The 26,256-nt window shown below is 46.6% G+C and overlaps 1 protein-coding gene across 1 annotated transcript in view; it reads left to right on the top strand.

Annotated features, from left to right (window-relative positions):
* The first annotated feature begins 1,713 nt into the window (after positions 1 to 1,713).
* LOC122733672 (transmembrane 9 superfamily member 2-like) overlaps positions 1,714 to 26,256 on the top strand; it is an 86,705-nt gene continuing 62,162 nt past the window's right edge. The window contains exons 1-5 of the mRNA XM_043974273.1: positions 1,714 to 1,899; positions 11,472 to 11,539; positions 13,948 to 14,041; positions 15,544 to 15,671; positions 15,873 to 16,002. Coding sequence (XP_043830208.1) covers positions 1,714 to 1,899; positions 11,472 to 11,539; positions 13,948 to 14,041; positions 15,544 to 15,671; positions 15,873 to 16,002 — 606 coding nt within the window. The remainder of the gene's footprint in view (positions 1,900 to 11,471; positions 11,540 to 13,947; positions 14,042 to 15,543; positions 15,672 to 15,872; positions 16,003 to 26,256) is intronic.

Consider the following 26,256-nt stretch of genomic DNA (forward strand, 5'->3'; position numbering starts at 1 on the left):
AACTCAGGTTCTCCTGAATCCAAGGCCATTGCTTTATCCACTGAGCCACCTAGCTGCTCCCCCATGGGGATAATTCTTACTGGAGTGCCTAGCCAGAGTAAACTTTCCTGGAGGGGAGGAGAACTCAGCTGAGTTTCCATCCTTTCCCTCTGGTAAGGATGCTCATTCTTCTTCTAAACAATCCTGTACTGCCTGCGTCTTCTGTTCCCTCTCTTCCATTTGTTCTCCTCCTTGCTTGCCAGGGGATGAGCAGAATCAGTGTTTGATGATTCTTCAGGGAGTGAGGGCATAGGATTGGTGGGGATGCTTTGTGTAATTAAAAATATATACATATAATCTCTTGATGACTTGTCTTCCTTCTTTTTTTTTCCTTCTGAACTCGTCCCTGTAATATTCCCTTATCCAGTTTTGGATTATCTCTCACCTCCCTTTTCTCAGGACAATAGTACCCAATCCAACCATACCAGTCGGCCCTTCCAAATCTTTTTACAAGGGTTCTTCGATCCTCTGGTATCTTTTTCCTTCCTTAACCTTTCCCTCTTCCTGCGTGATAAATCACACACCTCTTCCCTCCGGATTCCTCTACTATTTTTGCATTCTCGGGGCTCAAGCCCCAGTTTGGTCCCCTTGGTCTGTTAGGAGGTGCAAGCCTTTGTTCTTGCTTTAAGTGAGCCTGTCAATCACCAGACCTGCTAGGAGGAAGCTGCAGTAAGCTCCTGCAGCGGCGGCTGCCCAGCACCAGAGAACATCTGCCCACCTCTGCCCTTTCCCCTCCCAACTCCACCTGGTCTCAGTCTAACTTTCTTAACTTTTATATCAAATGCGAGACAGGTAAAGTGTACGTCGTGAGCGAGTCTGAAAGCCGTCTAGAAGGGAGTCTGCCTTTGTTAGGAGAGGGGACAAGCACGGGCAGCCCCCACCCCCCGCCCTCGTTCCCTGACTAGAATTTCCCTACCTTGTCATTCTGCCCCTACCCCCCCACCCCCCACCCCCCGACATTGGTTTGTTCCATGGGAGGCTTTTATTGGCAAAAGGAGACGAGACAACCGGGAGGGGCATCTTAGGGGGAATCTCTACACACCCCCTCCCGAAAGTCCGGTAGGGGTAAGAGAGAACTTCCTGGAAGGCAAAAGGCATCGTGGGCAGGGGGAGGAGGAGGGGGAGGGGAGAGGGGGGAAGAAGCAATGCTTTGTGCCCCCCTCCCCCACTTCAGTGCCCGAAATAAAAATGGCGCCACGTGCCAGGCGGAGGGCACGCTCAGGAGCGCGCGGGCCATTGTGATGTCGGGGCCCCGCCCCTCTCCTGCCCTTCTGGGTTCTAGGGAGCGCCGAGGCGCGCACCAGCGGAGGCTCGAGCTCGCGGACAGGCAAGGCGGCGAGCGCGCGAGGGAGGGAGCTCGCGCGCCCCCTCCTTCCCTCGCTCGCTCGCTCGCTCGGGCACACCCCCTCTCACCTCGCCCCGCCCCGCCCCTCCGCGGGCACTTGTACACTTCCACACACTTCCTCACACTTCCACACACACCCACACACCCACACCCACGCACGTACCGCGCGCGCGCCCCGCCTCTTTCCCTAGACTCTCCGGCACTCGAGCCAGGCGCCCCGGGACCCCTCCTCTTGGCTGCCTTCTCCCTTCCCCCTCCCTCCCCAGCCTTTTGCCCCCTCCTCAATCTCCCCCCCCCCCACCCCGGCCCGGGGTGATCGAGCCCCGAACATGAGCACACCCGGTAACCACGGGCGCCGCCGCCTCCGCCGCGCTCCCTCCGGGATCTGGCTGCGGCGGCTGCTGCTGCTGCTGCTGCTCGCCGGGGCGGCCCCTGGGGGCTCCCGGGCTTTCTACCTGCCCGGCTTGGCTCCCGTCAGCTTCTGCGAGGAGGGCAAGGAGACCTCCAACTGCAAGGTGAGCTCGACGGCCGGAGCCGAGGCCGGGGTGGGCTGCGCGCGGGATCGGACGGCCCTGCGCGGGACGGGGCGGGGCGGGGCGGGGCGGGGCGGGAGGGGACAGGACGGGACCGGACGGGACCCGACGGGAGGGGACGGGACAGGACCGATCGGGGCCGGACGGGACCGGATAGGAGGGGCAGGGCGGCCCCGGACGGCACCCTGCGGGGTGGCAGGGAGGGACTGGAGCGGAGCGGACCGCACTGCAGGGGGTGGCATGGGCCGAGGCGACGCTGGACGGCATCGTGAGGGAGGAGACGGGCACGGACGGCACCACACTTCACGAAATGGACAAGAGGGCACTACCCAGGGTGGGAACTGACAGGACTGGACTGGACAGCGGTTTAGCCCCGCCTGGCAGTCCTCACTTGGGAAAGCTTGCTCCCCTCGAACCTGTTGGGGGAAATGCGGGCAGGTACTCTTCACCTGGCCGATCTAGAGCTCTCCTTTTCTGGCCAGAGCCTTCTCCCTGTGCAAACACGCCGTGCCGCCCATTCCCCCCCCCATCCTCCCGGAATTGCCTGTGCAAACAGTGGCACTTCCCTCTGAGCCTCGGCTGAGAAATCTGTCTGCAAACAGTTTTCCTTGCCCTCCCCTCCTCCAGTAACTCCACGAAAGCCCGGTGCCCTGTCCAGTTCTACCCGGCTCATGGGACCACTCCAGTCCCTCCTAGCTGACAAAGCCCATCTCTCTCTTCATCAGTCACTTTGCAAACAAACAAACAAACAAAACCCCCAATGATTAAAACCCAGAGCTGACTCTGTGTGTCCTTCTAGAAGCATCATCAATTATTTATTGAGTGAACATCCTGTGAGGCCCATATAGCATAAAGGGATGGCTGAAATGGAGTAATTTTTTCCCTCTTCTGTTTCCTTATTTCTGACACCAAAGAAACCTCTCTATTAGGGAAAATGGCCTCTTTAACCATCCTGCTGCAATATCAGGAGTGGCACTGCTGATAAAGTTCACATTTGGAGGTCTCCTAGATACACACTGCAATCCTCTCCTCCCACCCCCCCTTCTTCCCCCTTTTTAGGCTTCACCTTGTAACCTTGGGAATCCACTCCAGCCTTGGGTTGTGATTGAAGTTTTTGATTTGGGCACCCTGGCTGCTAACTTCTTATGCCATTAGGAAGGCTAGGGGTACCACATTTTAAATTCGAGGTTCCCTCTAGGAGGTTCTGGTGCCTTAAGGTGGTACAGGTGGCAGAAATCTAAAATTATGGTCAAAAGGGCTTGGGTTCCAATGTCATTTCTGCTACTTACTGTTTGGGTGACCTTGGACAAGTCCTTTTCCTCTGGGCCTCAATTGATGGGCATTTATTGAGTATTTGCTCTGTGTCAGGCACAGTTCCAGGCACTGGGGGTACAAAGGCAGTATTAAACTGGCTCTGCTGTCAAGGAATTTACATTATGTAAGGGGAAGCAGGGGGAGTAGGTGACTGTTTCAGTATTTATTGTCTTTGGATCCCTAGTGTATACACATAGACACGCGTATATATGCACACATACATCTGGGTTCTGGCACTGGCTGGTTGGATACCTAGAGGTGTGGCTCTTACTGTTTTCAGGGTTTGAATCAAGAGTAAGGTTATAGGTGGCTATCCTCCTAACACTAGCTCACAGGTTCCCACTGGTGGGCTTCCCTTTAAAAAATCAGCCAGTAGACTCAATTCTTTAGCATTAGTCAAGTGTGTGTGTGTGTGGGGGAGGACAACTAGGTGGTAAAGTGGATAGAATGCAGGACCTGGAGTCAAGAAGACCTGAGTTCAAATCCAGCCTCAGGTACTTACTAGCTGTGTGACCCAGGGCAAGTCACTTGACTCTATTTGTTTCAGTTTCCTTATCTGTAAAAATGAGCTGGAGAAGGAAATGGCAAACCCCTGAAGAATCTCTGCCCAACAGTTGCACACAACTGAACAAGTGGCACAGTAAGAACAATAGTTATACTCTTCTACAATATCAAGTGAAGGGGGAGGAGGGGAGACACTTCAGTCAACATTTATTAAGCACTCTGTATGTACCAGGCACTGTGTTAAGCTCTGGGAGTACAAATGTAAGCACAAAGACAATCCCTGCCCAGAAGGAGTTTATATTCTAGTGGGGGGAGCTAAAAAGCAGTTTAAAGCAGTTGTGGGGGACAGGGTGCTGAGAGGAGTGCAGAGGCCAGAGAGGAGTGAAGGAGGAAGCCTTTAGTAAGGACTGAGTTCTGGGCAGAGCTCATCAGTTGGAAAGAGGGGGCCACTGGAGCAGGGAGATCTTTCCAAGTGGGAAGGCCCCAAGATAGAGGCACGCCCCCCAGCCTGTTGAGGTGTGGTGTTGAGGTGTGGCTAAAGGGCAGTGGTAAGGAGGCACATGGCTATGTGGCAACTGCAGGGCCTCAGGATCTCTCTCTTTTCTTTTTTTTCCAAAGCGACCTTACAAATTTTGTGACATGGTATGGGTGATGCAGGTCACTGCTGTGTAGCTGGCTAGTTCCTTTTCTCAGTGGGTGATTTCTCAGTGGGCTGCTAAGCTGGCTCCTCACTAGGCTCAGATGCTGCTGTTGGGCACCAGTGCAGCATCGCTGCTGACCCCGCCCTGGGCATGCTGTGTAATGGAGTAGTGGCTGGAGTGTTGGAGTACTAGTATGCTTTTAAAGCAAGGGCCATAACCCTTAGCCTAGACTTAGCAGAAGACTTTCTTTTTTGCCCTTAAAGCGTTTCAGGCCAGAGGTAGGAGGTGTCTAGTAGCTCCTATTCCACGGTTTTTTTCTGGGTCAGAGCTAGATCCCCTCATTCAGGGATTCTCCCTGGTTTAATTTGATGTGTAACCAGTAGCATTTCCCAGCCTGCTTTTGGGCTCTTCAGTTGACTGTTGCTAGAGACAAAGGTAACCATGCAGTCTGTACCTTGCAGGCAAATTCCTTGTCTTGCTGGGTTCTTCATCTGTAGTGGAGAGCTATTCTAGCCTCTAAGCCCTTTGTTAGGTGTGGAATACTTATTTTGCTTCTGAAATCCTTTCCCTTTACATTACTAAAGAATTTCGACTCTCCCAAACTGAAACTTTGGCCGATATCCAAAGGGGGCACAACTTTGCATATACAAAGAAGCTTTTTTGGTGGGAGAAGAAGGGGGTAAGTGGGCCTTAGAAGTTGAGGGGAATGTCCCCAGTTCATGGGACTAAGTCCAAAGATGGAGAGGTGATCAGGGTTTCCTGCTCATTATCCAGCATTAGCGACTAATGCTTTCTAAATGTAGCAGACATTATCTCCATATTAAAAGTTGAAAGCAAAACCCAGTGCTCTACTAGTGTGTCTTCTATCTCCTTACCTTACCATGTTTCAATGAATCCCACTGGAAAGATTTCTAAGTCAGAGGTGAGGATTGAGTGCATTCCTGGCATGGTACATTATAGTTGACTGGATCTCAGATGCAATGCAAGTTCAGGGAGTTCAAAAGCTGCCATGGTCTCCCTCACATCTTCTCAGATGCTGGGCATATTCCTCTGGGCCTGGAGAGTTTATGTTTCCTGGCCAGAAGTCAAACTAAAGCAGTGACTGATGTGGAAAAGACCCGCTCATGGAGCAAGTGATATTTGAGCTGACCTTGGAAGGAAGCTAGAAGTTCTAAGTTGGAGTGAGGAGGAAGTGCATTTGAGACATGGGGTCGAAATGTCTTATGTGAGGGATAGTTTGATGTCTGAAACAATAGGTCAGCACCAGGTGGTGAAGAGCTTCGACAAACAGAAGCTTCATATGAGACTTTAAGCAATAGGGAGCCATGGGAGATGTGTGTGGACCACTGTTTTGTTCATCTGTGAAAAGGTTAAAAAATTCTCTAAGTCTCTTTTATTCACCCATTCCCTGGACCCACGGGGGAGCCTGCCAAGTAGTCCAGAGAGAAGATGAGTTTGTCTGAAGCTGGAATCCAGGTTGGGGCCTTAAGATTCCTGTTGGTCTTTGCTTGTAGGTTCTTGGACCTTTCTGAAAATGCGTAGCAGTTCCCTAGGCCAGGATGTTGTTGTTTTTGCGGTTCAGTCATTCGGTCTTGTCTGACTCATCCATGGAGTTTTCTTAGCAAAGGTACTAGAGTAGTTTGCCATTTCCTTCCTGTGTGTCCCCATTTTTACAGATGAGGAAACTGAGGAAAACAGGGTGAGGTGACTTGCCCAGGTTCACATGGCAGTGTCAGAGGCTAGATTTGAACTTGGCTCTTTTTGACTCCAGGTCTGGTGCCCTATTTACTATGCCACCTCACTGCTCCAGGTCAGGATGTTAGTTGAGCCCAAAGCTGGGGAGAAGTTGCAGAAGTCTTGTGCCAGCTGAGCAAATGCAGAGAGCTCAGTGGAGCAGCTTCCCCAGCAGGGAGCAGGGCATGGGTATCACGAGAAGGGAAAAGACATTGGGGTCTTGCAGCTCTGTTGGCGTGAGTTGCCTTGGCCATGTGTTCCCTGTGTATGTGCGCACCTCTCTGCTAGTGTTCATTCTTCCCACTGTGTTTTTGTAGATTTATGGAGAGGATGTCTTGTTACTGCTATTAATGCAATGCTGTTTTAATAAATGCCTTTGCTTTGAGTGGTGTCAAACAGGTGCTTATTGAAGGTGACCCCATCACTGGGGGCTCGTGAGCTACAGTTTTAGCAGTACAGACACAAGTACTGCCACAAAGCTTCATCAGACTAAATAGTATTCAGTATTTACTTCTTTTCAGTCCAGCTTTTTTTTTTTTATGATCTTGTACTTTTTTTTTTTTAGTGAGGCAATTGGGGTTAAGTGACTTGCCCAGGGTCATACAGCTAGTAAGTGTTAACCATCTGAGGCCAGATTTGAACTCAGGTACTCCTGACTCCAAGGCCGGTGCTCTATCCACTGTGCCACCTAGCCGCCCCCTAGTCCAGCTTATTTTTATACAAAGCTTTGCTCATCAGAACCTCCCCTAGAACCTGCCACGTGCCCCTATGAATCTCAAAGGCCTCACACAGAAGTCAGTAGAGAAGTACCATGATAGGGAGAAGCAGGCTGCAAAGTGTATCTAGGGAGGAACTTCTAAGAACAGCTGGAAAAGGTGTGATAAGAAGAGGAGGTGAGGGACCAGGGTAGAAGCTGGACAGCCTCTGAAGGACAAGAGATAGGAAGGAAGGAAGGGCCCCCAGTGTATTGGGTGGAGCCTCTAGAGGGAGTTTATGGAGGACATGGCCAAGAGCTGCCCAAGATGGGCTGTCATCTGCACTGTTGAAGGGAACATGCACCTCAAGGAGAGCAGGGCTGCATTTGAGTGCTCAGGCATTTCCCCACATCCACACATATTTTTTTTGTCAGTATATAGACATTTTCTCTTTTCCGTTAGGTGCTGCTACTGGCTAGGAAGCATTTCCTTAATTTTCTTACGTCCATAATACCTGGTAGAAGGCTGAGCACTGAGGCGACAAGACCACAGTAACTGGCAGGAGACCTGTGCAGAAGGGCTACTTGTGCCCACTTACTGCTAAGCAGCTGTGTGCTTAAGAGAACCCTCAGTTTCCCTTTTTGGATCTGCCATGGCTTCGTCATCTATAAAATGAGGGAGTTGGCCTAAATGGTTGCTAAGATTCCTCTCAGCATTGCTGTGCAATGATTTCGTGTTGAAGTGGAGAAACAATTGGATGGTGCAGTGGGTAGATCGCTGAACCTGGAGTCAGGGAGACCTGGGTTCAAATCCAGCCTCACACTTACTGGCTGTGTTGACCTGGGCAAATCTCTTGCACCTCTAGCTCCCTCAGTTTTCTCAACTATAAACTGGGGATAATAGTAGCACCTCCGTCCCAGGGTTGTTGTGAGGATCCAATGAGATAATCATTGTAAGGCCCAGAGCACAGTGCCTGGCACATAGTAGGCCCTATAGAAATGGTAGCTATTAGGGGCAGCTAGGTGGCGCAGTGGATAAAGCACCGGCCCTGGATTCAGGAGTACCTGAGTTCAAATCCGGCCTCAGACACTTACTAGCTGTGTGACCCTGGGCAAGTCACTTAACCCCCATTGCCCTGCAAAAAAAAAAAAAAGAAAGAAATGGTAGCTATTAGCTAGTAGTAGTATTATTATTACAGCCAGTCTCAGACACTTACTAGCTTGTGTGACCCTGGGAAAATCACTTAACCTCTCTGAGATTCAGCTTCTTCATCTGTCGAATGAAGGGCTAAAATGTAAAATGAGACTGGATGGCTTCAGAGGTCCCTTCTAACTCTGCATCGATAATCTCGCACCATTCGTCGGTCCTTCCTAGAATACTCACATACACCAAACCAGTTGTCGGGCCCTCCCATGGTGGTATTGCTTTGTCTTTGTTTCTCTCCCTCTCTCACCCCCAACCATATGGTAGATTGTAAACTAGGTAGGGTCAGTCTGATCTTCTGAATAACACCTCACAGACTGTGGATTTTCTTTTTTTTTCTTAAAATTTTTTTTTAAATTATTTTTTTCAGACTGTGCATTTTCAATTCTCTTTACAGAAAGACTGGGGGGTAAGGAGGGGAAGGATGGGAGGCAGCCATTTCAGTGCTAAGCAGAGGGATGCATTCGGCTCTCTCTGCTGTTGACAGATTGGAGTTTGGCTGCTTGCAATTGACAAAGAAGTCCCCTATTGCTCATCTTTCCCTAAAAGCTGTTCATTGGCTATATAGTATGCCATTTCTACTACTGTATTTTTATTTAAAGACCCCCCAACTCTTTTTCCTTCCTGTGGTATTAAGGAGAAAATTCCTCTGCAGTCAGGGAAGGTTTGTCGTGTTGTTACTTCATTAGCACAGACTTATGCTGGGCTTTAAGAAAAATCATGTGCCACTGTCCAGATGTGTGAAGTCGATAATGTAAAGGGTGATTTATTTGGGTCCGAAGAAGACCCTTTGCTTTACAAAAGAATTTATCATTGAATTCTTTTGCAAGTAGATAGCTTCCCTAGTGCATGAAAAAGAGAATGCTTTCTGCTTTGCTTACTTTGGCTGTTTTTGAGTAGCGGTGCCCCTGTGCATGTGTTACCACCCCTCTTAAGTCATCTAAACCTCCCTGTTCCTTTTGTGTAGGGCTATAAGGGGTTTCAAATTAAAATGCTAGACAGTAGATTCTACTAGGTGAGGTGAACATTTCTGTTATTTCACAGAGTGAGCGGATCTCTCTCTGTTGCCTACCTTGCTGATGCTGTGTTCAGCAGGCTAAGAGCCTCCCCTAGTGCCTCATTGAGGTTTGGAGGTGATCTGACTTCCTCAGCTCTTTCCATGGCGAATGAGAGATGTGACCACACAGGCCTCTGGGACAGTCAGAGTGAGTACCTAGGGCTGGAGCCCTCAGCTGAGGAGGTGCATGGCCCAGGACAGGAGCCCATGGAGGGCGTGGCTGCTGCAGGTGGATGGCCTTTGCAGCTACAGTGGTTCTCAGAGACCATCTTGTTAGAGCCCCCCATTCTGTGGCCAGGGAGGGAATTCAGGCCCTTGCTCCAAACCAATTTATTTGTACTTTAGAGATAGAAGCTTAAGCCCTCCAAAGTCATAGAATCTATTGCCGCTGCTATCACTGGCATTTCTATAGTTCAACAAAACTGTGAGGGAAGTGGCATTATTATCCCCATTTTACAGATGGGGAAACCGAGGCTCAGAAGGTTAAGAGACTTGCCCAGGGTCACACAACTAATAAATATCTCAGTGGGGATTAGAACCTGGGTCTCCCTGACCCTTAAGTCTAGCACTCTCTCCACTAGGCCAGAGGTATCAGATCAATGACCCATGGGATGCATGCAGCCACAGCATTGCCAAATATGACCCAAATGATATTGAAATATAACTGGGAAATATTTAACAAAATAAATTTTCAAAAATAATAAGACATAGATAACATATTTTGAAACTAAATCAGCTTATAGCCTATAAGGAATCCTTATATACATTTTTTTTGGGGGGGTAAATAGGGGTTAAGTGACTTGTCCATGGTCATACAGCTAGTGTCAAGTATCTGAGGCAGGATTTGAACTCAGATCCTCCAGACATCAGGGCCAGTGCTCTATCCACTATGCCACCTAGTTTCCCCCCTTATATAGTTTAGTAGCTCCCACTTCTGTTTGTGGTAGACCCCATTGTACTAGGCCATGCTGCTTCAGGAAACCATGCCCTCTATAATATCCCAGATAAGGGCTTCTTAACCTCTGCTTGAAGACCTCCAGTCACTGGGAAGCTGTTGCCTCCCAATGCATTGCCTCTACTTTGGGATAGTTTGAATTGCTAGGAAGCTTTCCTCATGTCACATTGAAAGCCCCCTCTTTGAATTTCTACCTGTCATTCCTGGTTTTGCCCTTAGAAGCCAATACATATATCTTCCCTATGGCTGCCCTGCCAGGACTGGAAGGTAGCTCTTCTGTTCTCCCTTTTTTCTTCCCATGAGCCTCAATACAGTTTCGTCCAGAAAATGAGGCTGAGAGATGAGGGCTTGGCTAACATCAACTGTCATTTGCAGACCTGAGTGTCTAACTGTAGGTTCTTTCTGGCACCCCAGCATTGTAATCCCCAGTCACAATCCAGAGAAGCTTGGCTACTTGGCTTCTTAGCCCATAGTCGATTAGAAGCCACATCAGGATTGAAGGGGAAGGGGCAAGGGGGAAGCTGGGGAGGGCAGGACAAGACTGGAGTCAGTCACCATGACAGCAGAGTGAAATTATGGGCAGCAGCAAGAGAAACTTGACAAGTGACCATAGCTTCCAGAAGGTACAGCTCTCAGGGGCTATTTAATGGAAGAACAAATAAGCCCCACAGAGCATACTGTCTTAGGACACACACACACACACACACACACCCCCCCTCACTCAGTGGTAATCAGGGTTCTGAATCACAAGAAAAATTCAATCATTTTGTTCTAAAATAAATGTCAAGTAGAGATGAAAGTGGAAAGACTGGTGTTTGGGAAAGGCAGTGCAGTGTGGTGGCTAGCCACCTAGTGTCAGACAGCAGAGGACAGGATTAAGTCTCACCTCTGACACTTTTTTTTTATTTTTATTTTTTTTTAGTGAGGCAATTGGGGTTAAGTGACTTGCCCAGGGTCACACAGCTAGTAAGTGTTAAGTTTCTGAGGCCAGATTTGAACTCAGGTACTCCTGACTCCAAGCCGGTGCTCTATCCACTGTGCCATCTAGCTGCCCCACCTCTGACACTTTCTTGATGGGTGACTGACCCTCAGCTAGTTACTTACCCTCTGAGGGTCCTAAGCAACTCTCTCGAAGATGTGGACAACCTCCTTTGGTAGGGGAAGCTTTCTCACCTAGGAAGACCCTTTATCAATGAAATCCCAGGTCCACCCTCTAACCCTACTGGCCCAAATGACTAAAACATGGTGGCACACTGCAGTTATCTCGGTTAATTCCCAGATAACTGGGAAATTGACTTATCTCAAATACCTCATTGCTCACAATGCTGGATAAATGAAGCTTCTCTGTACAGAGCTGTCAATTTATGATAGCAATAGGCCTGATTGCCCTGAATTTAATTCAGTATATTCGTCTCCTTTCCATTATCAATAAACATTTTTTCATTTTTCAGCCTTTAATAGAGCTCTTTGTGAACAGACTGGATTCGGTGGAATCAGTTTTGCCTTATGAATATGATGCGTAAGTATGGCGTGAATGATCTGTGCAGTATTGCTCAGCATGTGAAAATGTGCCTTATCTCTTATCAGGGCATCCAAATGACAGTGCTTCTTCATCCGAATGTAATGGCAACCTTGGAACAAAGGAAGTCGTGAGGGCAATCTCAAGAGCCTGCACAAACCAAGACACAAATGCTTGGCCAGGATTTCTAGGAAGTGACTTTCTATAGTTTCCCTTTCTCAGGAGGGTTCGTTATAAATCGGTTTATAAACATTTGACTATTTTTCGAACAACTTTGGAAATTGTTGATGTTTGTTTCTGAAATTTCATTATTTTCCTCAAATCTTTTTCAAAAGAGCACCGTACCTCACAGCACCTAATTTTTTGGCATATAAAAATGCTTAGTCTGTTGCTCATCAGCAGCAAGATTATATGTGATAGGGAATTTGGGAGTAATAGTAAATGTGTCTTAGAAAAAGAATGATTTAGGGCAGAGATGTCATGATGACACTCAGAGTGAGCAGAGCCAGGTAAAAATGGAACTGAAAAATACTTGATAAAATAAAGAAAGAATCCAATAGAACACGGATAATGTTAATCTGTGGATTTCTGAATCAGTCTGAAGCTGCAGGAATTCTTATTTATGGTTTTGAGGCCCAGATTCTCTTTGACTTTGACACCACTGACTCTGAACCCCTCTTGTACTGCCTTGTTCAGTCCTTTCAGTCGTGTCCGACTCTTCATGATCCCGTTTGGGGTTTTCCTGGCATAGATACTGGAGTGGTTTGCCATTTCCTGCTTCAGGTCATTTGACAGATGAGGAAACTGAGACCGAGTCAGGTGACTTGCCCAGGGTCACACAGCTAGTAAGTGTCTGAGACTGGATTTGAACTCAGGAAGATGAGTCCTCCTGACTCCAAGGCTGGCACTCTATCCACTGCAGTGTCACCTAACTGCCCTGGTATTACTTTACTCCTAATTATGTTTTTTTTTTTTTTGGTGGGGCAATGAGGGTTAAGTGACTTGCCCAGGGTCACACAGCTAGTAAGTGTCAAGTGACTGAGGCCGGATTTGAACTCAGGTCCTCCTGAATCCAGGGCTGGTGCTTTATCCACTGCGCCACCTAGCTTCCCTGCCTTAATTATGTTTTAAAAAATCAAGTCATACTATGTGATGGTCGCCATCTAGGTTAGGTGGCTTCTTCATATGGGCTATTCAGAGTGCTACAGTTGCACTTACTGGCATGTTAGACATAAGCACATCTAATTTACAGTTTTCTTAGATCTCTTTGTGGTTGATAGAGGAGGGGGAGTGGTGATGACATTTGGTTCTTTTATCGTTTGGGACTGATATTTATCATTTCTCAATGTCATCCATAGAAATTAGTATGCATTTTTTTTTAGTGAGGCAGTTGGGGTTAAGTGACTTGCCCAGGGTCACACAGCTAGTAAGTATTAAGTGTCTGAGGCCGGATTTGAACTCAGGTACTCCTGACTCCAGGGCCGGTGCTCTATCCACTGCGCCACCTAGCCGCCCCAGAAATTAGTATGCATTTTAAACTTTCTTGTGGATTTGTCTTTTGGGCACTGATTTCAAAGCTTTTCTTGGGAAAAGAGAGAGGCTGACTGGAATGCTGGGGCTATAGAGCTGGCCTTGGAGTTAAGCAGACCTGGGTTCTAGTCCCACCTCTGACACATCCTAGCTGTGTGACCCTGGACAATACCCTTGATGTCTCAGTGCCCCCGGTAACTCTCTGAGAAGTTGGTGGCCTGCATTGCTGGAGGGAATTTCCTCATCTTTTTTCCAGAGTTGGGCCAAAAAAAAAAAAAAGGAAAAACCAAAAACAGAAAGCACTGGCAGGTACTTCAATATTTGTTGCTTTATTAACTGGGAATAGGATGATTATACTGGTGCTGCAGTGCCTTTGGTTGATATTGGAATTGTTCTAAAACTAGGTTTTAATCTTGTACCACATTTGTGGAGCTGTCAAATGGAGACATTATCAAGGATAAAGACGTAAGGCGTATTAATGAGATCTTTGTAGGTCTTTGAAATTGGCAAAACGTGTCATTCCTGTAATTGGTCCCCCTGAATGCTATGATCCAAACTCTTTTAAAGTCAATCTCGTTTCTGGGGGGCCGGAAGGGAAGGGTCTTCCATACTGCATGGCAGCCCATGTCCCATAGTACTATAAGTACTTTGTTATTTCCATATAAGATACAGTTTTGGAGATTGGAGAAACAGTTAATGAAGAGCCTTTAGGGTAATTGTGTCCATTTCAGGGCAGAAATTTTGAGCAATTAGGCTTTCCACCAGCAATGGAGCTATTAACCCTATTGGAGAGAGTCTAGCTGAATTGAAAGGAGAATGTATCTTAGAGGTAGATTTCTTTCTTGATTTTATATCTTAGTGAAACTCCTATTTTTCAGCTTTGATTTTTGTCAAGACTCAGAAGAAAAAAGGCCTTCTGAAAATCTTGGCCAAGTGCTGTTTGGAGAGAGAATAGCATCATCGCCGTACAAGGTTATCTACCCCATCCTTTGAATCTCATTTGAAAGATGAAGCCTCTCAAAGCCACCTCCTCCTGCCCGACAGCACAAAGTCTCCATTCACTTTCAAAGGAGCTACAATCCCATGTTGTCAATGTCATTTAAAGAAAGCCATTGAATTATTGGCTGTTAGTGATACAGCCGGCAGTGCTTTTCCTTCTCTCTAAACTGTTAATCTTACCTTGGGCAGGATGGTATGAGGAAGCGCAATTTGGCTCTTGCCTTCTTGCAGATGAGATGGGGAGGGTGGGGGTGGTGCTGAATGGGTGTTTAGATGGTCACTTAGGATCTTAGGACACTTACTAGCTGTGTGACCTTGGGCAAGTCACTTAACTCCATTTGCCTTAAACATCTGAGGCCATCTCCAGTCATCCTGATGTAGATCTTGCCACTGGACCCAGATGGCTCTGGAGGAGAGAGTGAGGTGGGTGACCTTGCACAGCCCTCCCTTACTTAAATCCAATTCATTGCAAGTTTTGACATCATTTCCTGATGTCATGGTCCTCTTCAAGACCAAAGGACAAACAACAACAACAGGATTACTGCAGGATGTGGGGGGCGGGGGTGGTGGGATACTATATGACCTTGAAGGGCCTTTCCAGTGCTAAGATCCTCCAATTTTAAAGTTGTACACACAGAGACTGTCAAACACTAACATTGTCCCAACCGTCAAATGGGCCGTCCTCTCAGTGGACCCAAGTTTGACAGTACTGCTTGGCCAAGCCACAGAAGAAAGCTAGCCAGAGGTAGCTGGACTGCAAGTGTGTCATACAAAGAGGATATCATTGCTCGTGTTGCAGTTAGTGCAATTTCAGAATGCAGACTGCCTCCACCTAATGTGGTTAATTAGTTCCACAAGAATGCTGTTTATGCCTATGCAGTAAACAATATGGCACCAATAACCAAAGTGATGCTTGGCTCTCTTGCTGCTCTGGGGTTCCAGTGCCCTGTCCGAGCAAGTGCGTGCTGCGGCTTCTTCATTTTGCACCTGGGTAGCTGAGCAGGACAGCATCGGGGCAGGGTTGTAGTGTCCTATTACCAGGAGGTGAAGTGGCCCTAATGGATTGTCCCTTCCTTTAGCCTTGCTCAGTGTCTAGGTGGTTAATGCACTGGATTGGCTACATGCCCCTGTGGTGCCACCCTTATTATCTGTAATAATGGAGCCATATTATACAACCCAAGGGCAGCAGTATAAGTGGCCCCAAGTGACTTTTTTATCCCACATAATTAAAGAATGCGAATTATTGGGTTTACTATGGAGACCATGATAGAGACTTAATACATTGGATAGATATGGAAGGGATGTGTATCCATTTAGATTCTGCTTTAAAATGGAAAGGAGAAATAGTTTGCTGGAAAATGCCCCCCATCACCCCTCTATAACATAGTATTAGCTTTTTGATATTCAGTTTATAAAATGTAGGAAGATCTGACAAATTGCTTGAATAATCTTTTCTTTTTTTTTTTGTGGAGAAGTTTACTTTTAAGCGTGAAGAAACATGTGTGAAAGCTTGTGTAAAATCTTATGATCCCAGAAACGAGAGTGAAAAGAAGAAGCTGGCCTTTTTGAAGAAAGGAATGCAGCTGAACTACCAACACCACTGGTGCGTTGGTGCCTGTGAGAAGGTGGTGGGCGTCGCCCAGCTTCTTGGGCCTAGGGTCACATTTACAGATGGCCTGACTCGTGAGACTGCAGCTGTTTTTTACAGCTGGATTTTCATGAAGTCAAATGAGAAATTCCTTCATTTCAGAGACACTTCAAAATGCTTGTTAATGTAACTTACTCCTTTCTTTTTTGCCCTTAGGATCATTGATAATATGCCGGTAACATGGTGCTATGAGGTGGAAGACAGACAAAAGTATTGTAATCCAGGATTTCCAGTGGGGTGCTTTGTTACTCCGAGTGGTAGAGTGAAAGATGCTTGTAACATTAATGTAAGTGTGGCGCCAACGGACTCCCTCACCCACTCAGCGCCGTTCCTGCTAACAACTGACTCTCCTTTTGAGCATTATATCTTTTAAGCAAACTACTTAATAATTCCTTTTAAATAAGACTGAGATAGGAACTGTGAGTGATGAGTAGGCCAAGAACTGTGAGTAATAGCTGAATTAAAGGTAGAGAACTGGTTATCATCCCTTTCTCTCCAGGCAAGGTTATAATATTTTGTTGCAAAGATTTTTCTGTGAGTTTTAGCAACAAAATGTTATTAAGAGCACTGTAGCAGGAGTCAGGAGGCCTAGATTCTCATCCATTCAGTGCCCTGACACTAAATTACTGTGTGCCCTTGAATGAACCACTTTGATGGATCTCTTTTTAAAAGTTGTTATCCCTGTCCAAGGGCAGCAGATGTCTTATGTTTGATATTCATTCATTCATTCATTCAACAGAAACTTAGTAGGCAGCTAGGTGGGATAGAATGACAGAGAGCTGGACTTGGAGTCTGGGAGATGAGTTCAAACCCCAGCTCACACACTTTCTAGGCATATGACCCTGGACAACTCACGTTTTTTCAGCCTCAGTTTCCTTGTCTGTGAAGTGGGGATGAGGATACCACCACATAGTGTCATCTATGTTAACATGTGAGGATCAAATGAAATAACTGTGACCTGTTTTGCAAACCTTTTTCGGCACCCCAATAACTACCATGTGAAAGGTATCTTTTTTTAAAGGTATCATTTAGATGAGTGTAGTAGGTATGTTAAGCCAGGAATAGGGGCTGGAATTATGATTTCATTTGAAAAAGAAACTCTTTATACCAATGCAGGGTAGAACCTTCTCTGTGACTTTGAGAGTTGCCTAGAGCACTTGTCCAGGGTCATCGTTGCTAGGATGTGTCAGTAGTAGGACTTGAACTCAGATCTTACTCTTACTGGCTTTGGACTGGTGCTATTCACAATACCATGCTGCTTCAACTAGGTAGCTGGATGGTATAGTGAATAGAGCACTGGGCCTGGAGTCAGGAAAACCTCAGTTCAAATCCAGCCTCACACATGTATTACTCTGTCACCCTGGGAAAGTTACTTTAAAACAAAACAAAACCAAACCTCCCCTTGCCTCAGTTTCTCCACCTGTAAAATGGAAATAATAACAGCATCTATTTTGCAGGATTGTTGTGAGGATCAAATGAAACAATATTGGTAAAATGCTTAGCATGATGCCTAGTACAAAGTAGGCACCTTATAAATGCTTATCCCCTCCCTCCCTCTTGTGTAAAGCTAGCTTAAATGAATTGAGCAAATGCCAATTGCTGAGAACAGAGTGGAGAAATAACAGTGAGGGGCCACATTTGGATGTGTTAGAACAGGGGTACTTGAGGGGGCAGCTAGGTAGGGTAGTGGATAAAGCACTGGCCCTGGATTCAGGAGGACCTGAGTTAAAATCTGGCCTCAGACAGTTGACGCTTACTAGCTGTGTGACCCTGGGCAAGTCACTTAACCTTCATTGTCCCATGAAAAAAAACCCCAAAAAAGTCCCCCCAAAACGGGTCCTTAACCTGAGGCCTGTGACCTCATTTGTAAAACCTTTTGATCACTTTGTTATTACAATCTGATTTGTGATCCTCAGGATTTTACTTTCTGCCTTTAAAAATCATGATTGTGATCAGGGGTCCAGAGGCTTTCCTTGAGGAACCCAAATTTCTGTGCTAGGGGAAGTAAGGATGTAGAACTCAGTGTCTTGGGGCCATTGAGGTTTTTTTTTTTTTTTAAGTGAGGCAACTGGGGTTAAGTGACTTGCCCAGGGTCACACAGCTAGTAAGTGTTAAGTGTCTGAGGCCGGATTTGAACTCAGGTACTCCTGACTCCAGGGCCGGTGCTTTATCCACTGTGCCACCTAGCCGCCCCGAGGGCCATTGAGGTTTTAACTTGCTGTGGAACAAAAGGAGAGAATCTCTCAGTGGGACAGGCGGCTGGTTTGTTCTGTTCTCCCAGTTCAGTGCCAGGGATGGAGTTGGGGGAGACTGAGACTTTGTTGTTGGATGGCAAATCATGTCACCTCTCGGAACCTCCATTTCCTCCTTTGCACACTTGGGGACAGTGAGACCCGTGTCACCTTCAAGCTCTGTAGAAACTAGACTTTGTTTGGGTGACTTTTGTCTGCCCTGCTTTGCTCTCTTCACTGATTTCTATCACATGCAAAACCTTATTGATTCTCCTTTCCTTGTGATTGTTCTCTTGGCAGACTGTGAAGGCAAACATGAAAGGCTTCAGAGGGCACCGTGGTGTCTTAGGGCACAGGGCTTTTTTCTTGAAGAAAAATATGACATTCTCTTGAAAATGTACTGAACTTCGGATCTTAATAAGGTTAACGCTGGAAGTGATTTTAGAGATAATTGAATTGATCTGCATGGATTCTTCCCTCCCCCTTCCCTTTTTTATTTTTAGTAGACTCCATATCACTGAAATCAAGCAGGCAATTCAGATCATTTGCCCTAGCTACCGATAAGGAACTTGAGAGGGGCTTCAGTCCGTAGCAAGAAACTCTCATGTCCAGCCCACTCCATTGGAACCATCAAACGCTTGGGAAGAATAGCTGAAACATAAAACGCCATCTGTGCACAGTCTGTTCCCCCTAGCCTGGAATGCCCTCGCTTCTCACTTCTGCCTCCTAGACCCCTGGACTGCCTTCAAGGCTCCTCCTATAGGAAGCCTTTCCTCATCCCCCTAGTGATACACATTCTCTCACTTCTCTTCAAATTAACTTGTTTTTGCTTACCTGTTTCCGTGTTATATTCCCCTAGTATAGCCACTGACCCTTTCTGGAGGTCTCTGAGATCAGAAACTAGTCTCATCTTAAGACTAAGATGTTTTTCTTTCTTTTGTGATCATTATCAATAGATATAACCTGTGCAAACAAAATCCATTGGGGGAGGTCCTTAGTATTTTTCCTTTTTTGGGGGGAGGGCAATAAGGGCTAAGTGACTTACCCAGGGTCACACAGTGACAGTGTCTGAGGCTGGATTTGAACTCAGGTCCTCCTGAATCCAGGGCTGGTGCTTTATCCACTGCGCCACCTAGCTGCCCCCCCACCTAGCTGCCCTATTCCTTAGTAATTTTTAAGAGTGTAAAAAAAAAGAGTGTAAAGAGGTCCTGAGACTAAAAAGGTTGAGTAAGGCTGCCCTGGGCAGCTAGGTGGTACTGTAGTGGATGGAGTACTAGGCCCGGAGTCAGGAAGACCTGAGTTCAAATATGACTTCAGACACCTACTATCTGTGTGACCTTGGACAAGTCACTTAAACCCCTTTTTGCCTTGGTTTCCTCATCTGTCAAATGAGCTGGAGAAGGTAATGGCAAACCACTCCAGTATCTTTGCCAAGAAAGCCCTACATGGGGTCATGAAGAGTCAGGCATGACTGAAAATGACTAAACAACAACAAGGCTGCCCCAGGAGAGTGTAAACTTCTTGAAGGCAGGGACTATGTTTTGTTAGGACCATGTATATTGCACATACTAAGCAAGTAATACTTAGCAGTTGATTATTTTCAGCTAAAAAGGTCAGTTTGATGACTTTGAAAATTTCAGATTAATTCTTGTTGCTCTTGGAAACTACATTAATCCCCTGGGGGAAATGATGGGTAAGAAAAAATCAGATGTGTTTCAGGGCTAGGGAAAATGAACAAACTGAGAGAATTAATGAATAAATAGATATTCCTTTGAGGCCAGCCAATCCACAAGACTTTATTAAGAGGGGCAAGCTAGGTGGCACAGTGGATAAAGCACCAGTCCTGGATTCAGGAGGACCTGAGTTCAAATATGGCCTCAGACACTTGACACTTACTAGCTGTGTGACCCTGGGCAAGTCACTTAACCCTCTTTGCCCCACAAAAAAAAGACTTTATCAAGCACCTTGTGTATTTGAGGCATTGTGAGGGATGGTGGAGACTACAAAGACAAGACAAAATGAATCCCTACCCTCAAGGATCTTATGTTCTCCTGAAGAGGAACAACTTAGAAACAGATAAGCATAAAAGTCCTAATTTGAGGAGGCAGGAGAGAGTGCTTAGAAATAAGAGGATTAGGAAAGACTTCCTATAGGAAATGGCACATAAGCTGAGCCTTAAAGGGAACTAGAGATTCGGAGTAGCAGAGATGAAGGGAGAGGGCATTGCAGAGATGGGAGACAAAAGTATGGTGGTGGGAGATGGTGTGCCAAGTTCAGGGAACAGCAGGAGAGCTAGTGTGGTTGGAGCATAGACAGCATGAATAATGTACAGTAAGACCAGAAAGGTAGCTTGGAACTGAATTATGAGACACTTTAAATGCTAGGGCAGCTAGGTTGTGTTTTTTCCTATAAGTCATAGAGAGCCACTGAAAGTTCTAGAGCTGGAGAGGAACATGCAGTCTTATGTTTATGGAAGATTGTCTTGGTGGCTAAAGGAACAGTGGGCAGAGGGGATAGGCTGGAAGCTGGGAATCCCATTTGAAGAATATCACAAGACTGCAGGCAAGAGGGGTTAAATGGAGAGGAGGAGATGTTTGTGTGAGAGATTGTGGGACGTAGCAAGACTTGGTGACTGATAAGAATATGTGGGAGTTGAGGATAAACACCCCTGTTAGAAACCCAGGTGATTGGAAGAGTGGTAATATCCTCAACAGAAATAAGGCTGTTTAGAGGAAGGGGTGGATTTTGGGGGAAAGGTTCTGTTTTAGAGCCTTTGAGTCATCTATGTGGAGATGTCCGACAGACAGTTGGTGATGTGGGACAGGAGCTCAGGGAAGAGACTAAAGCAGGATATATAAGTAAGGGTCATTTGCATAGAGATGATAAATGAATCCAGGGCAGCTAATGCAATGCCATTGCTGAGCAAGAGGAATGTGGAGGATATAGGACAGAGCCTTGGGAGAGACCCACAGTTCTGGGCTAGGGAATGGGTCATGACCTAGCAAAGAAGACTGAGCAATGGTGAGATAGGAGGGAGGAGAGGAGAGAGGAGGAGAGGGCAGAAGATGCTCAATAACATTCAGTTGGCATAGAGAGATGAATGAAGACTGGGAAGAAATGATTGGACTTGGCAATGAAAAGATCATTGGTTGTTTAAGTAGGAGTGGGGAGTCTAGAAGCTTGGCTGCCAGGGGCTGAGGTGGGAAAGTAGAGGCAATGAGCACATGGGTCTTTTTCTAGGAGCTTGGCTGTCTGAAATGGGGCTTTCTGGTACTGCCAGAGGCCTTTGGAAGACTAAACCCAGGCTGGACAAACTCGGTGGGGCCTGCTCAGAAGTAAGAATGGTACTTAATGGCTTCATTACGTGACTTCCTTACTTCAAACGATCTCCTTGGTGCAGGTATCCTCATCATAAGCTCTGATGTTCCCCTTCGTGCCTTCGCCATTCTGTTAGCTGGGGCCAGCCTTCTGGCAATGAGGCTCCCCTCCCTTTGTCTGGGCCTTGGATCTGTGGGATGCGACAGGATAGGGCAGGACACAATGCAGTCCGAGGAACCTCTTTGGCTGGGGTGGCTGTCTTGCAGAGTTTGTGTTGTGTTGGCAGGGAGCCTTTAAGAGCCCAGGGTCACCTCTACGCTACATTGACACTTTAGAGTGGGACTCTGGTGGAGGAGCTGTAAATTGCTGACATGAAATGACCATCATTAAAACCAGCCGCGATTGGCAATTATCACCTCCTTCAAATGTCCATTGCTCGGTTGTCCTCTCCCACAGGGGAAGGAGAGAGGGAGGAGATGAATGATGTGTCTGCTTAAATGAAAATGAACTTTTTTGGGGGTCCAAGGCTAGTTGTTTCTGTGAGTTTGTTTTTAGTAGAAAAAGCAGCACAACTTAGGCCTAATGTTGGGATTTGCCCAGGGGCAAATCAGTGGTCGAATCAGGGAAGGCTTGTCATTGGGGAGAGAGCCAGGTTTGGTCATGGTCCCTCACACACTGTCTGAGTACACATAGGAGAAAGTGTTTAATATAGTAATTTAGGCTAAATTAAAATCTCTCTTTATACATCTGTCTTGTTTATGAGTCAATACCATTTCAAAGTTATAGCAATTTTCTTTCATGCACTTGTGGCTTTAATGTATTTCTGTTGGTGCCTGCACATTATGTTGGTGCAGTAAGGAAGCCAGGGCAGCAGAACTCTGGGGACCCCAAGTGCTAGCTCTGAGGACTGTATCAGCCTGGCTCACTTGGAGCCTGCGTAGAGACAGCAGATGAAAAAAGCAGGCAGGAGGAGGCTGACCCTTTGGGCAGGGGTCATAGGCTGGCTCATCATACCCTTGTTTGAGAGTTGTCACGCCAGATGTCTTTGTGGCCAAGTGATATAGCGGCAGGGTTCTCTTGTTTCTTGCTGCATTACCTGTGTTTCTGTGTCCCGTGTTGTATGTTTTCATGGGAAAGCCTTGGATACCAGGTCTAGCTCACCCAAATCTTGGGTCCAGAGGCCACTGAAGAGGGGCAGCTAGATGGCGCAGTGGTTAAAACACCGGCCCTGGATTCAGGAGTACTTGAGTTCAAATCCAGCCTTAGACACTTGACACTTACTAGCGGTGTGACACTGGGCAAGTCACTTAACCCCCATTGCCTGCAAACCACCCCCCCCCCCCAAAAAAAAACCCTCCAACAACAGAGGCCACTGAAGGGCTTGGCTCAACTGATTATAACTCTGTCAATAGTTCAGTACCTCGTGAGCCCTATCCCCCAACTTCCCTCCCTCCTTTCACTCTTTTCTTAGGCATTTCTGTGCCTGAGGTCACAGGTCACCGACAGCTCAGCCCTGTTACACTTGTTCAGAAATCAGTGGCCAGGAGATAGTTTCATGAGCAAAACTAGCATTGCTCCCTACCCCACCCCCCATTAATAAATGGCACTGCATTCCTTCATAACTACTCTCGTGCCTTTTAAAAATTACTTCTGTCTCTAGGGTAAGAGAACATATTTGCCCATAGCAAATAGACAATATTCCTCTGCAAACAGACTTTAATGAAAGCCAAAAAAAGGAGGAAGAAGGAAGGAAGCTGGGGGAGGATGTTGAGTTTCTCTTGATTGCTGCATAAATGAGGTTCCTCTATGTAATTTCTGACCTGGTGCACAGGGGCTTCAACTTTCTTTTTAGCTGCTGACCATGGCCCAAGTTTACAAAGCCTGTAAGTTGGGGTGTGTGCTGGGGCAGGTAATAAGGGCATAAGTCAGCAGGAGGAATAGGTATATGCTAATGTCTCAAATGAATTAGACTCTCCTGTGAAGTCCTGACTTAAGGGAACGTCATCTGAACTCGCTACCAAGGTGATTGACTTCTAGTGAATTATTTATGACTCAGAAAAGGGCTTCAGAAAGCAGTGGAGAAGATCTCTTGGTGCCGTTGTGGTCCAAAGGATTGGTGAAATCTTACATTGCTAGGTATCATCCAGAAGGGGCCTCTTAACTAGGGCAAGAGATAGTGTGAGATCAGGGATTCCGAGCTCCCAGGGGTCTTTGAGGCCAACCCTCCATTTTACAGCTAAGGAAACTACAGCATACAAGGGGTGAGCAACTCCCCCAGGGCCTGCACCCAGTAAGTATCTGAGGTGGGACTTGAACCCAGCTTCTCCTGCTTCCTCCAAGTCCAGGACTCTACCCACCAGGCCAAGCTAGGTCTCTGCTTCATCCTTAGATAAAACCATGGTATGGCCCACAATGGAAATCCTGCCCCTCAAAAGCTGAAGAAGGGCCAGAGAGAAGGACCTGAAAATCACAAAATCTCAGAATGGGAAGGGTGTCAGAGGCTACTGAGTTTAGCCTGTCCCCTCTGTAACAGGTGCACAAGGGATCTACTTGAGACTGCTGTCTGAAGCTGCTGGGTCTCTGGGGCCAGTCCCTCTTCCACAGAGTTGTGTTCATTGAGTCTTCTTCTTTCCAGGCTAAATCCAACTCCTTTAACCATATTTGCTCTCACGCCTATTGTTGTCCTTTCTGCCATCTTGGATAGACTCCAACATATTCACATCTTTCCTTAACTGTGGAACCCAGAGCTGAGCCCAGTCCTCCATACATGACTTGATATGGGCGATAGAGCAGGGATCACCTCCCTCCAGCTTTCTGTGCCCATTTCAAGATAACCTAGGATAGTATTGATTTTTTGGGGGGGAGAGGGGACACCCATTTCCAACTGCTTTAATCTAACTAAAACACCCTGATAGGATATAGTTCCTTATAGGAACTGTAGTCTCACCATACCTTTTGCACCCTGTGTTTCTTGAAGGTGATTTGTAGTGCAGTGGATAGAATGCCCAGTCTGAAATCAAGATCTGAGTTCAATACCGGTCTCAGACATTTACTAGCTGTATAGCCCTGGGCAAGTCACTGATCCGCTATTTGCCTCAGTTTCCTCATCTGTAAAATGGGTATAATAACAGCACCTAACCCCCCTCCCCCAAATGTTGTTGTTAGGATCAAATGAGAGAGTAATTTTAATTTGGGGGGTGGGGTGGGGCAATGAGGGTTAAGTGACTTGCCCAAGGTCACACAGTTACTATCACGCGTCTGAGGCTGGATTTGAATTCATGTCCTCCTGAATCCAGGCCAGTGCTTCATCCACTGCACCACCTAGCTGCTCCCTTGAGAGAGTAATTTTAAAGCAGTTAGCACAGTGCCTGATACATGGTAAACATTGTACAAATGTTACCTGTAATTATTATTATATTTAATCCCTAATAAATGTCATTTTCTCTTTGGCCCCTTATTTCAACTTTGTCAAGATCTTTCTGGATCCTGACTTTGTGATCCTATGAATCCTTCCAAGATTGGTGTCATCTGCAAATTTCAGATGCTTGCTTTCTCTGCTTTTATAAAAGTTTGTAAGTAAGGTCGACGTTCTGTTAAACAGCATAAGAACAAGGACAGATCCCTGGGGCACTCCACTAGAGACCATTTTTCAAGCAGACATTAACTTATTCATGGCTACTCTCTGGGTCTGGTCATTCAGCCAGTTCAGAATCTTCTATTGTCTGTCACACATTTCTCAGTGCTAGCATGACTCTTCTCCCTCCCTCACCCCATAGATTCAGTTAGTTGCCAAATCTTGCCATGTTTGTTTTTGTTCAGTTGTTTTCAGTCGTGTCTGACTCTCCATGACCCCATTTGGGATTTTCTTTTCTTTTTTTTTTTTTTTTTTGCGGGGCAATTGGGGTTAAGTGACTTACTTACCCAGGGTCACACAGCTAGTAAGTGTCAAGTGTCTGAGACTGGATTTGAACTCAGATCTCCCTGAATTCAGGGCTGGTGCTTTATCCACTGTGTCACCTAGCTGTCCCCCATTTGGGATTTTCTTGGCACAGATCTTAGAGTGGTTTGCCATTTCCTTCTGTAGCTCATATTAAAGATGGGGAAACTGAAGCAGACAGGGTCAAGTGACTTGCCCAGGGTCACACAGCTACTAAGTGTCTGAGGCCGGATTAGAATTCAAATCTTCCTGACTCCAGATCCACTGTTCTATCCCTGCAGTGTCATCTAGCTGCTCCTTGCCTTGTTTGCCCCCACAATATCTCTCTCATCCTTTCCCTTCTCACCCTTCACATAGCCCACACCTTAAGTCAGGCCCTTGTCTTTTCTTGCCTAGACTGTTGCAATTATCTCCTATTTGCTCCCTCTCCACGGGGATCCATCTTCCACACAGTTGCTGAAGTGATTTCTTTTAGCACATGTCTGATCATGTCATTTCCTTACAAACTAAACCCCAGAAGCTCTGGGTTGTCACTGGAGCAAGATTAAAACTCCTCCTTTAGCTTTTAGGACTCTTTACATTCTGGTCCTAAGTTATCTTTATGAACTTACTCTTATTTGCCTTCCCCCATTCCGTGATACGGCCAACCTGGCCTTCCTGCTCTTCCTAAAGCATGGTGCTCCATCTATCACTGCCATACCTTTGCTCTGGCTGTGCCTCATGCCTGCAATGTCCTTGCTCCTCACCTCTGACCTGAGCCCCCTTCTTGCTTAGGGATTTTGTCAGTGTTCATCTTTATGTGTGTTACTCCCCCTTCTATATGTCCATCCTAACCTCTCTCCTGAGCTTCAGTTCTGCCTTCGGAACATCTTGAACTAAATGTCCAGTAGACATCTCAAATGCCATACCTCTGGAGCAGAATTCATTATCTCTTCTCCCCTTTCAAATTTCCTTATTATTGTCAAGAGCACTAACATCAACTCAGTCGCTCAGGCTCACAACCTAGGCGGCATTCTGGACTCCACTCTCTCACCCCCAAATCCAGTCTGTTGCC

The sequence above is a fragment of the Dromiciops gliroides genome, chromosome X (genome assembly GCF_019393635.1).
Source record: "Dromiciops gliroides isolate mDroGli1 chromosome X, mDroGli1.pri, whole genome shotgun sequence".
In the NCBI taxonomy this organism is placed as follows: Eukaryota; Metazoa; Chordata; class Mammalia; order Microbiotheria; family Microbiotheriidae; genus Dromiciops; species Dromiciops gliroides.